A 13,473-nucleotide genomic window follows, 5' to 3' on the forward strand; every position below is an offset into this window, starting at 1 on the left:
AGAGTGACTTGCCTTTTCCTTCTCCAACTCATTTTACAAATAAAGAAACTGAGACAAACAGGATTAAGTGATTTCCTCAGAGTCACATAGCTATAAATGCCTGAGGCGAGATTTGAAATCAAGAAGATGAGCACACTAATCTCACTGAGCCACCTAGCTAGCTACCAAATAAATTGGAGGAAAATAAATTTAGCAACTGTTTATCAGACTCCAACACTTGTCATCCAGTCTGTCTGTATTTTGACTGGAAAGAATGAATGAACCTCTTTCACATCATTACAAAGTAGTCTGTCATCCTCTTTTAAAAATAACTTAAGGTTAATACCAGATGAACCAGTCTATGGGCTACTTAATGGGGAAGGAGAGGAAGAAGAGCCTTTAGAGAATGTTCTGTAAATTGCTGGATAGACAATAGTTTCTTGTAGGTACCCAAATAAGTAGTAAATGAACTCTTCAACACTAAGAAAAAAAATGAAAATGTTATCTTTGGTACCTTCTTAATTTCTCTTTTAATTCCTTGTCTATTTTCCTCCTCTAAGTATGGGAGTTCTTGTGATCCCCTTAATCTATTCCCAACCCAATCTATTCCAATATTAGGCACAACAAATTTGGAGTCAAAGAACTTGGGGGCCTGCTTAGTCTAACCCTTCATTTTACAGTGAGGAAATCAAATTCCAGAGACACATAGATTTGTTTAAGTTGATGGGCAGAAATTGAACCCAAGATCCCTTTCTAGTCTCAAAAAAAAAAAATAACATGATTATCCCATAGCTGTCCTGAGTAGGAGATATTGTATGCAATACAATACTTTTCTCTTTGTGTTGATTTTATTCCTACCTTAATTTTTTTTTTCATTACCCAACATTTTTTCCTCCCACATTTAGGGAAAAAAAAAGGAAAGAGAAAGAAAAAACTCTTACAAGTATATCAAGAAAAAAATCCCCATACTGGATATGTGGACATATAGAGGATGTCTTACTCTAAATAGTCCATTACCTCTCTGCCAGGAGATGGGTAGCAATCATGAATACTTATTTTTACTCTTAGTACATTTCCAAGTTGATAAAACAGACACCCCACACACATATGTATGGGCATATATTTTTAAAAACAAATTCAAAAATTAGATTTTTCTTTTACAATATGACTAATATGGAAATAAGTTTATAATGTTTGTACCTCTATCAGATTGCTTACTATTTGAGAAGCGAAAAGGGAGGAAAGGAGAAAAAAATTTGGAACTCAAAATCTTACAAGAATGAATGTTGAAAATTGTCTTTACATGTAAATGGAAAAATAAAATACTATTGAGGAATATATGTATATAGACACACATATACATATATATGTGTATATACACACACATACAATACATATATATATATGTACACACACACACATATATATATATAGTTGCAGAACTAAAGTCCTGGACAATTTATCTGATTTATCATAAAAATAGTTATAGGAAGGCCTAGAAAGGTGTGGTCAGAGTCTATAAGCAATGATGACTGCACCTCTTAGTCTCCCTTAGTCTGGGAGAGAGGAGGTGAGGAAACTAGGGGTATGGGCAAGACACTTAGCACCTCCTCCTGGGCATGCTTATGATCAATGTATTACCTTTTATACTGAAACTGCTAACTGCTTCCTTTAGAAGTCTTATGGAATCCCACAGTTCATCCTTAAAAAACAACAATAATAAAGGAAAAATGTACATATACTTTCACCCAAATTATCTAGAAGCATTTTGATCTAATCAGATGTAGTACAAAACAATCTTTACCTCAGGATTATCTATATAGAATGTTATGCTCTGACTTCCTATATTAAAATCAATCCAAAACTTCTCCAGATTTTCATCATGTGGCTTCCTCACCTGAAAACAAAGGCCATTTCAATCATACATGTGCTTTCTCAAAAGACAAACTAAAAGAAAAAAAAACCTTTCCATTAAAAAAAGGAAACTAGGGTAGAACTACAATTAATAGAGTAATTTATTTCAATGACCATTTTGCTTGCTTCTCCAAGACTTAAGTTTTTCATTTTTGTCTATATAGAACAGTAGGCACTCACAAGTTGGATAATGACCTAACAAATAACAATAAATGAACGGAATGCTATTTGCCATAAGAAATAATAAAAGGGATAGTTTTAGAGAAAAAAAGAGAAAATTTGTATGATCCAATGCAGAATAAATCAAGCAAAACCAAGAGAATAATTTACAAATAAAGAAACTGAGACAAACAGGATTAAGTGATTTCCTCAGAGTCACATAGCTATAAATGCCTGAGGCGAGATTTGAAATCAAGAAGATGATATCATAACAGTTTTGAAAGACTGAAGAATACTGATTAGTATAATGATCAGACACAATTTCAGAGAATCAAGAATGTATGCTACCCACCTCTTGATACAGAAATGATAGACTGACTCAGACTGAAACATACATTTTGGACATGATTAGAGTGAGAATTAATTTTTCTTAAATAAGTTAATATTATATTTGCATATGCATTAAGTATTCACACACACACATATATAAATACACATATAAACATGTCTGCAAATAAATAATACTTGTAAATATATTATGTATTTATTAATAAGGTGTTTCCCCCTCCCTCAAACAGAGGAGGGAAGGTAGTAGAGAAAAAAATGCTTGTTCATTGAAAAAAAATGTTAAGAAAAGAAGTGGGGCAGTTAGATGACACAGTAGGTTGAACACTAGCCTGGAATCAAAAGAATCCAAGTTTGAGTTTGGTTCAGACACTTACTGGCTATGTGACCCTTAGGGAACTTACTTAACCCCAATTACCTCCTAAGAAAATAAAAGAATGGTAGACATTTGGGCTACAGAATCATTACCTACAGAGCTGTAGTTTCTCAGTAAAAATATAGGGAGAAAAATTTGTCACCAGTTCCTGTGTTGACAATAGAATTAAAAAGTTCCAACTTTTCAAAAATCATCTGTAGATCAGTTAGAGATGTCTGAGATCATAATGATCTTTTCATTTTCATATGTCAAAATATTTTGTGTTATAATTATTTTATTTAAATATTTTATATTATACTTATCTGTCTATATATCATGTATGAGTGTCACATCTCCCATACTAGATCGTAAACTCCAAGGAAGGGATTAGGTCTTACTTATCTGAGATTTCTCTCTCCCAGTATTTAATACTGTACTCTGTGTTTTTTCCCAGCCTCTCCTCTGATTTCATGGTATAACAACAATAAAGTTAGCATTTATATAGTGCTTTCTATGTGCCAGGAACATACATTTTTACACATAACTAATGTGGAGATTTATTTTGCTGATCTAAGCATATTTACTATGATTTTTTTTCATCATTAAGAGCATAATGCGAAGGGAAAGAAAGAAATGTTTGTAAAAATAAATTAGAAGAAAAAAACAATATGGGAGAACTCTTGGAATTGAGTATAACTTAGTTGAAATGTAAGTGTCCAGGAATGAATGAACTCACTTAGGAAAAAAAAAGAAAACCTAAAATATGTTAATGAAGAAGAAATTATGAATATGATTTATATAAAGACACATGGCAAAACTTACATTGATTAAAATGATGAGAGCCAAGAAAAATCATATACACAATGAATATAATCATATAAATGGAAAAAAAAAAACCAAAAACAAAAACCAACATTCAATGAAATAGGGGATTTTCAATCATTTCTGATAAAAAGACCAGAGTTGAACAGAAAAATTTGCTCTTCAAATACAAGAGTCAAGAGAAGCATAAAAAGGATAAATGGAAGAGAAATAAAAAAACTATTTTAAAGGTTAATGTGGAAGATAATATGTATAACTCTTGAGACCTGTATCTTTGTCAGGGCAGTTAGAAATGATATATTTAGAGGGTATAGGTATAAAATGACTTTAGTGTGATGATATAAAAAAGAAATTAGAGGTGGAAAGGAGATTATATTGGGAGAAAAGGAAAGAGGAGAAAAAATAGGATAAACTATTGTCACATAAAGAGACAAGATCATTACAGCTGAGGGAAAGAAGGGAGAGAGATTAATATTGTCTGAATCTTAATCTCATCGGAATCCCATCTCAAAGAGGGAATAACAATATATAGTTTGATAAAGAAATTTGTTTCACACTATAGGGAAGTAGAAGAGAAAAGGGAAAAGGAAATGAGATGGCTAATAAAAAAGGAAGACAAAAGAAGAAGGGCAAAAGGATAAGAAAGGGGGGCTGAAAGGGGGAGAGCAGACTGAGAGAAGTTATGGTTAAAAGCAAAACATTAATGAGGAAAGGGTATATAACTTTCTGTACTTAGGCTGTTTGGACAAATTACACATGGAATATAAAGTGAATTGTTGGGGCTCTAAACATTCTAAATATGGTATAATCCTAACAGGTATAGCTTTTAAAAACAATATCATATTCATATGCCAAAATGAGACAATGGAGCAAGATTTTGTGGCACTTTGCCCATATCACAAAAAAAAAAAATTAGATTTCACATTTATAAATTGATTGCATGCACTGCATTCACAGGGACTGGGGGAAGAGGGAAGAAGAGAAATAATATTACCTCATATCCATCAACAAAGGCAGCAATACATGGAAATGTATAAACCCTGCAAAATGGTATATTATTAGAAAAATGAATTGAGCCAAAACAAAAATTTATAAGTTTTATAAACAAGTGTTTTCATATAAGTGAGCTATTATTAAATCCCTTTGGAGATTTAATTGGGCAAAGATTCAACCAATAAATCTCAAAATTGGCTGCTAATAAAATTGGTCAATCTCTAACAATGAAAATAATGCATCTAGGATCACAGATAAAGGAGGAAAAGTTGTTGGAAGCCCTCTAACCCATTTCTCTCATTTGACAGATTAGGAAAACTGAGGATCACAGAAATTAAGTGAGTTGCCCAAATTTACACAAATACTAAGTCATGTAAGTAGGATTCAAACCCAGGTCTTCAAATTTCAAAGCCAGTTTCCTTTTCATTTATTGTTCTAAATCCTATTGCTACCACTAAGCTCAAAGGTATTCAAATTCAGAATCTTACCTCCTTTTATCACCAAGCTTATCATTTAGGCAATTAAGAAATCTTCTACTGTCCTTCAAGATAAAACAAATGGTAGAATTGTTATATGTTTCAAGACTGAGATTATAAACCAAATTCTTATTGACTTGTATTTTACTTTTAAAATGCAAAGAAAAAATTTTTACAGCCCCAAATTCTTATTGACTTATATTTTACTTTTAAAATGCAAAAAAAAAAAAAATGTTTTTTTTACAGGGATTCAATGGAAATAAAATAAGAATGGTTTATGGCACAAAATTGAACTGAGGTCTACAAAAATTAGAATTATCACAAATTCCAAAGAGATATCTAGAACATTTTTCTAAAAATATTTTTCTCCAAGAGAAAATTTAGATTTCTAGTATGCTTCATGTTGCCATTTTTTAACCTCTTAAGAAGGTAAGCAAGTTCTTTTCAATATGCTATAAAATACTATTTTATTTCCCATTTTAAGTTTCTTTTCTCCCTCCCTTAGTCCATTTTTGATAACAAATGAGTATGGATCATCTACTCAGATGAATACTTTTCAGATATATTTGTCTAGTTCTTTTCTGGATCCCTTCATTCCACTATCAAATAGTAAGTACTATAAAAATATATAATCATTTTTGCATTTGCCTACGACAAAAGAAGCTAGGAAGAAAAATCTTCCAACTCTGATTACCAAAACACATTCTAAAGTTGAATAACAGATTTCTGATTATTTATTCTGATTTTATTCTTAACTTTGTTCCCTTTCATTATCAAGAAAGTATTATATTCACTTCTAGTAAGACCCCTCATTTTCCCTGGCATTTCTCTGAATACTAAGTAGACATGTTAACGTATTTTTCATATAAAAGAAATTACAATTTTCTTCCTCACATCAATTAACATCCTAACTGATTTCTGGAGCAATCTAACTTCTACTTTTTTCTCTCAACCTTCATTTTTCCATTGTGATTACATATTCTATGAAAAAACAAAGTGTCAGAAAGGTTGAAACTCTTATCTACAGTACACATAATTAACATGTGAAAAAACTCATTTTGTGATTCTTTAGGGTAGATTAAAGGCTAAGAGGAGCCTTAGTGGTCATGTGAGCTAAAATACAGTGAAAATTTCAGATTTAATTAAAAGCATATAAAAAAGGTATAAAAACAAACAAAAAAGTAATTAACAAAATTCTCATTCAATATGGATATCATCAGTTGTCTTATAGGTATAAAGATGATATTCTTCCAAAGAATCTAATCCTTCACATTCATCCTCTTAAACCTTAACTCCTTAATTTCATATAATGAATTTATTTCCGAATACAATATAAATTGGGCAACAAAATTCTAAGTTAATGTTGCTCTATTTCAGAGTTGCATATGAGGCCCATTCACTTGTTCAAAATGTATGGAAGCATGTTAATCAATTTTTGCCTCTAGATTATAGGACATTTGGAACAGGTAGGTGGTACAGTGGATAGAGTTTATTTTCCTGAGTTAAAATTTGGCCTCAGATATTTACTGCTGTGGGACTGTGATGAAGTTAAATAACTGCCTCAATTTCCTCATCTGTAAAACAAGCTGGAGAAGTAAATGGCAAACCATTCTAGTATTTTTGCCAAGAAAACTCCAAATAGGTCACAGTCAATCATAATTGAAATGACTACACAAGAAAATAAAGGATTTGCTATTTGCCTTGAATTATGCAATGTAATTTTTACATCCTACATCAAACTAACCTCCTTTTGTATACCCAAACACATTATGAAAATCCCCACTTTCACTGCTTTAGTCAAGTTCTTTAATTCTAGAATGTTATCCCTTTTATTCTTCTAAATTTATTCAAAGTTCGTTTCAAATCACAGCTTCTTCTACCAAGCAGTCCAACTCCATCTTCAACACTAACATCTAGATCAGTTGGAAGGGTCAGAGTTTTCTAGTACCAACCCCTTCATTATATAAGGAAGTAAGTCCTAGAAAATCTGAAGTAGCTTGCCCAGTTATACTGGCAGCTATTCTCCACAAGACCAATTTTATTTGTCTTTTTGCCTTACACACAGATCTCCAGTGATAGTTTAAACTTCTTAAGCTCTGTGACTTGATCCAGATAATTGCAAAGAACTCACAGTGAAAAATGCATCCGACTTGCACAATAATAAGAAACTGATAGATTGGCTAAGATGACAGGAAAAGATAATAATAAATTTTGGAGTGGATGTGGGGAAAACTGGGACACTAATACATTGTTAATAGGGTTGTGAACCTATACCATTATGGAGAACAATTTCAAACTATGCCCAAACGACTATCAAACTGCACATACTCTTTAATCTAGCAGAGTCTCTACTGGGCCTATATCCCAAGATCATTAAAAAAGGAAAAGGACCCACATGTGCAAAAAATATGTGTGGCAGCCCTTTTTGTAGTGGCAAGGAACTAGAAACTAAGTGGATCCCCGTAATTTGGGAATGGCTGAATAAGTTATAGTATATGAATGTTACAGAATATTATTGTTCTTTTAGAAATGATCAACAAGATGATTTCAGAAAGGCCTGGAGAGACTTACATGAACTGATGCTAAGTGAGCAGAACCAAGAGAATATTGTATACAACAACAAGATTATGTGATGACCAACTCTGGATGTGGCTCTTTCTCTGGTTGCTTGTAATATTTTCTCCTTGATCTGACAAATTTAACTACGATATTCCTGAGAGTTTTCATTTTGGAGTCTCTTTTGGGAAGCATCTAGACGACACAACACCCTAGGTCCCTGTGCTACATTTGCATTTGGCCATCTCCCCCTGCCTGATTGAAACAGACTTTTTCTGAAGTTCTTCCAAAAACTCTTCTGCTAGAAATTTGTTACACTCTACATATTTGTGGGTTCTGTTGCTCCAAAACCAGTTCAATGGCTTGATCTGGTGTTGATCTGAGAGGATCCAATAAAAGTTCAAAGACCTGTCTACTCTCCACTATCTCTACTCGGCCCCCAGACATGATTCTTTCCAATAATGAGATGATTCAAGCCAGTTTCAATATACTTGTGATGGAGAAAGCCACCTGCATCCAGAAAGAGGACTGTTGGAACTGAATATGAATCATGACATAGTTTTTTCACTTTTTGGTTATTTCCTTTTGTTATTTTTTCCTCATTTTTCCCTCTTTGATCTGATTTTTTGTGTACATGATAAGTATGCAAATATATATAGAATTATACATGTTTAATGCATGTTGGATTACTTGCTGTCTAGGAGAGGAGTTGGAAGAAAGAAAGGAGAAAAATTTGCAATACGAGGTTTTGCAAGGGTGAATGTTGAAAACTATGTTTGCATGTATTTTGAAAATAAAAGGCTATTATTTAAACAATAAGAACTATTGATGGAATCTGAATATAGACCAAATCATACTATTTCTTTTTCTTCTTTAATTTTTTTGTTCAAATTTGAAATAGGCTTTATTTGATTACACATGTATAACCTGTATCAGACTGCTTACCATTTCAGAGAATGGAGAGGGGAAGGAGAGGATAGAATTGGAAACTCAAATTTTATTCATAAATTATTTTCACATGTAATTGGGGATTACATGTTATTTTTAAAAATTATCTGTGATTAACATATATATATGATATATGATATATTTCTTATACTTCTTGTATGCCCCATATTATCTAGGTGCTTAATGTTTGCAAAATTAAATTTTCTAGATAGGGCCTCTTACTGTCTCAAATTCTCTGTCTCTTATCTCTTTGAAAGCTACAGCAACAATGTCATCTTCAAACAATCTATGGGCAAGGTCAGCTTGAGACTTTTTGCTCATCATCCTGCACAAGGCTTCAGAAAGAGCAACTTGTAGATCATAATCTAAGAATAAAAAAAATCATTAATGGTTATATTTTACACAAATTAAAAATAGTTCCCTCTTCAGAAACAAGCATTGCTTCAAATTTACTTCACTAACTTTCATACATTATTTTGCTACTACTTTGTAATCTATCCAATTATATAAACAGATTCAAAACCCACAGAATTAAGGGATGTTAGAAGAATCCTTAAAATGCAAAAGGATGCTTAAAACTCTTTTATAAAATGCATACATTTATAAAAAAATTTTTAAATTAATTTTGTTAAAAATTTCTTTGGAATATAATTACATAAAGCAAGATTATCCAAAATGGCTTCTCATAGTAACTGAAATAATGACTATCAATTAGTTTGTATTAGCAAAATGAAATCTCCATTTTAATTTCATCTGGATTTAATTCTTATACAAATATAACAAATAGCATTATAAAAATACACCAAAGCACTTCCAATTAATAAGGCTTCTAAACATCTTACCACCTATCTCCAAAATTGCCGTGGCAAAGCCTTTCCTGAAAAAAAAAATGATAGATAAGTTCATTTAAATTCAGAATGAACAGTAAAGCCTTATGTATAAGCATTAAATTAGATTAAATTTCACCTACAATAAATAAAAAAACCTCAAGTTCAATATAAAAATAGTAAGCTTTTTTTAAAGAAAAATAAATATTTCCTGAACATACAATTAAATGGTAAAATGAAAGGTTTAATAAATCATGAATTAGCTTTTTACTTTATTAACAGCCAATTGAGGCATTTATAAATGAAAGTGAGATTCCAGTTACTGTACCCTTTCTGTGCCTCGGTTTTTTCATCTAAAAAATGAGATCTATGAGCTTTTTAAATTCCCAAGTCAATGGTTCACACTTCTTATAAGGAATGTTACTTATACTCATTGCAAGTATATCTGACACCTAAGGGAAATTTAGTTTCTGTAAGACTTCTGATTATTGATACGTGATATACATGGCCTGTTTTCAAATCAGTTCTCAAATCAGACTAAACTTTGATGTGGGAGTTTGAGATTTCAATTATTTAATGAAGTTATAACTAGCACATCATCCTGAATTAGCTATTTTTGATGGCTCAACCAAATCCAAACTAAAAAATGAAAAAGTGAATTGCTGAACTCTTTTTTAAAAAATCCAAAATAATTTATATCTCCATTTTATAGGTATCATTTAAAAAGTCTCATGGAAATTTCATGCTATGCTTAAATACATACAACCAAACATGTATATGCATTAGTACTCAGTAGTCAGTCAATTAATTCATGCCTATTTCATTGAACTTGAAAGAAAAAAAAAATCCCAAAACAGTAATGCAAGTAATGCTACTTAAAAATAAGTTGTCTCGTTCTGCCATATGTATGATCCCTACCTTTAAAATCCAGAAATATCTTGAATTGCTCAAAAACATACTTCTAAAACTAAGTTCAGTCAGTCTATATCAAAAGTATAAGACTACATTAAAAACAGTTTTAAAAACTGGAGGAAATGATCCCAGATGTTTGAATATGCAATTAAGAATAGTGAAATCACCTATCAGCAGAATCATAACATCATCTTTTCCAATTTGATCTTACACAGTAAAAAAGCCTCAACTGGAAATGGGGACAATAATAATACTTGTACTAACTGCCTCAGGGTTCTTGGAAAGAATCCACTTTTATAAACCATAGTGCTATGTAAATCTGAGAAGTTGCTATCCAAAGCCCAATTCAACCACAGCAAAAATCCTTGTATGTTACTGATAAATCAACAAGCTCTATTCCCTATTTTAATCATTCAGTTCTAATACTTGGGAGTAATTTTCAGCTTTTTACTTTTATTCACTTGCTCTGGGTAATCAGTTACCAAATTCTTGTTGATTCCCTTTTCTCCACTTCCTTTGCATCTGTTTCTTCCCTAGTCATACCATAAAAGATGTGATAGCTTTTTATCATCTCTTACCTGATTATTGCAATAGCCTCTTAATGATTTTCCTCTTGTTAGTGTCTCTCCCATCTAAGCCTCTATATAACTGGCAGAGTTTCCTAAAATAGAGTAACTTGCCATTCCTCAGCTCATCAAGCCTCTGTGACTTTTTAATAAATATAAATTAAAAGCAAACTTCTTTATCTGACCTTGAAAAGCCTCAATAACAACTTATTCCCAGTGTATTTTTGCACCCTTAACATACATCACTCAGTTTCCCTAGTTTGAAGAGTGTGGGAAGCAGTCTCACAGTTTCTTACATAGATCACTCCATCTCTCTTTTCAGGCATTGGCCCTGGACATTCCCCATACCTGTAACATACGATTTCCTCACCTACACCTGGGAGAATCTGTTTCTTCCTTCAAGACTATGGAAATACTTGGGAAATACTCCATTTTCCAGAGCTAAAGTCCAAGCAAGCTGGCTGTACCCTGAATTTAGTTAGCATAACAATAATCCTTTGCATTCTGGATATCACTCTGGCAAAATGTACTGTTTGGACAAGTACCAAGTGTTCACTGAGGGATTTGGCTCCCACTTTCTCCCAAGGTGTCCATCACATATTCACAATCCTTATTCCTTGTAACTGCCAGGTACTGTACTCCTATTCCCATCACAGAAATCTGGTTCTGTATCCCACAGAGTAACTGGAAATAAACTTGAGAATGACTATTCCCATAGGACCCTGGAAATGTCAACCATGAGAACTGTCTTGAGAATGATTATGTTGTGGTCCAACCCCTGTCGTGTATATAAAGTGCCCCAGCATGAGAAGCATTAAGCTCTTCTTCAAAGCAGGGGCTTCCATTTGCAACCTTCATTTTCTTCACTCTGAAATTAAACTTGTATGTGTCCTGATTCCCATAAGTTAGAGGCCAGTTTCAGCTTGGGTGACAAAATACAACTTCAACAGTGTATCTGTCCACTCAAAGCCTTTGCTAATCTTCCAATTACCAATGTCTCCTCTCCTTAACTACTTCATATTTATTTTGCATTTGTATTGCATAGACTTGTATATATACATAAGAGCACATGTATGTTTGTGTGAATGTATGTACACGTCTCCCCAATAAAATATAAGCTCCTTGAAACTAAGGATTGCTTCATTTTTGAATCTGTACCTCTAACTAAGACGATACGTAGCACAGTTAAGGTGTTTGAGAAATGATAAATGTTGATTGATTGATCTTTTTATTCTATATGAATAGCCCATAATTAGTGACCCAAGAGACCATTTCTTCATAAAGCATCTAATTTTAAAGAAGAAAACACCTCAGGACCAGAATCACAACAAAGGACATAATATAATATTCTAGGTTGAGATAATATATAAAGCACCTTCACAAATCTTAAAAATACTACATAGATGTTAGCTAATATGGTCTTATATTTAATCTTGCATTATATCATATTATATTGGAATTTAGAACATTTCATAATTGTCTATGAGGCTACTTACATAAGAGAGACTTTGTTTTCTGATAAAGGAAATTTCACCATCTCTCCTCGAGGCATTTTTTCCAAGATGGAGTTCAAAGTCCTTAGAGCCTTTGAAGAGAGAAAGGGGGGAGCATAAATTTAGGGCTAGAGACAGGCAAAAGGAGGTGATGAGATAGGCAGAGTGGGGGGACTAAATATGACACAGAAAGCCAAATATTATTTCTACCCCCAGATTCCCTAATCATTTTTATAATCTAGAGTTGAAAATTATTGAGTGTTCATTTAGCCCAACTGCCTAATTTTTTGAGCAAGGAAAAAGATCAAGGAAGTCAAATGATCTGTATGTAGTAAATGTCCTAAGTGAGATTAAACTTGGGTCCTCTGACTCCACAGTCTGTCTTTCCATTACATGATGCTTGCCACTATTTTCATCAGTTATAACTTACCTCCTTTCGAATCAAATAATGAATTGTCTTGTCTGCCACTAGAAGTCCTAAGTTCACTAAGAATGAATCCAAGAGCTGGCTTTTTCCTAAAAGCAGAATATCAATAAGGTAACATGCAAAAAATGTAACAATATAACTTATGCCAAATTTAAAACCTAGATTCCATTGAGCTCATATTTGTAGATCAATGCTGAAGGATAGTTATTAAAGTCAGATAAGATCTGGTCTTTTTTTTTTTACATAAGGTTACTTGAATGTAGATTCCTGCTATGTAGGATTTAAGCAATTCATGTTTACAAATAACAGCATGATTCTATTGTAACAAAAGGACTCCATAGTGTAAAGCCATTAAAAAAATTTTTTTTAAGTTCTACACTTTTTAAAACCTCTAACAACTTTGCAAGTGTCACAGCTTTTGGCCATCCTTAACTATAATAATCTTTCTGTGTCCTAACAGTTCCCATCTTTCAATATCCTAGATGAAATGTCAGGGTCATTTTTCTTTAAAAACTTATTCCTTTGCATGACAGATAGTGAATCCCAGTGTGCCCTCCTTCCTCAACACCCATTTTCAAGGCCGTTTGCTACTTCTCTCATGGCTCTGTGATTCACAAAGGCAGAAGATAATAACAAACAGCCATTTCTGGACCCTTGATTTATTATTATCCCTCAATAATCTCTTTTCTTTCAAGATACAC

The 13,473-nt window shown here is 32.5% G+C and overlaps 1 protein-coding gene across 1 annotated transcript in view; it reads right to left on the bottom strand.

Moving 5' to 3' along the window:
* SYCP2L (synaptonemal complex protein 2 like) overlaps positions 1–13,473 on the bottom strand; it is a 60,905-nt gene that overhangs the window by 42,861 nt on the left and 4,571 nt on the right. Inside the window, exons 3-10 of the mRNA XM_051970690.1 lie at positions 12,776–12,861; positions 12,349–12,437; positions 9,390–9,424; positions 8,770–8,912; positions 5,056–5,108; positions 4,569–4,614; positions 1,784–1,876; positions 1,621–1,681 (exon numbers count right to left, since the gene is read on the bottom strand). Of these exons, the coding sequence (XP_051826650.1) occupies positions 1,621–1,681; positions 1,784–1,876; positions 4,569–4,614; positions 5,056–5,108; positions 8,770–8,912; positions 9,390–9,424; positions 12,349–12,437; positions 12,776–12,861 (606 nt within the window). The remainder of the gene's footprint in view (positions 1–1,620; positions 1,682–1,783; positions 1,877–4,568; positions 4,615–5,055; positions 5,109–8,769; positions 8,913–9,389; positions 9,425–12,348; positions 12,438–12,775; positions 12,862–13,473) is intronic.

Source organism: Antechinus flavipes, chromosome 1 (genome assembly GCF_016432865.1).
Source record: "Antechinus flavipes isolate AdamAnt ecotype Samford, QLD, Australia chromosome 1, AdamAnt_v2, whole genome shotgun sequence".
Classification (NCBI taxonomy): domain Eukaryota; kingdom Metazoa; phylum Chordata; class Mammalia; order Dasyuromorphia; family Dasyuridae; genus Antechinus; species Antechinus flavipes.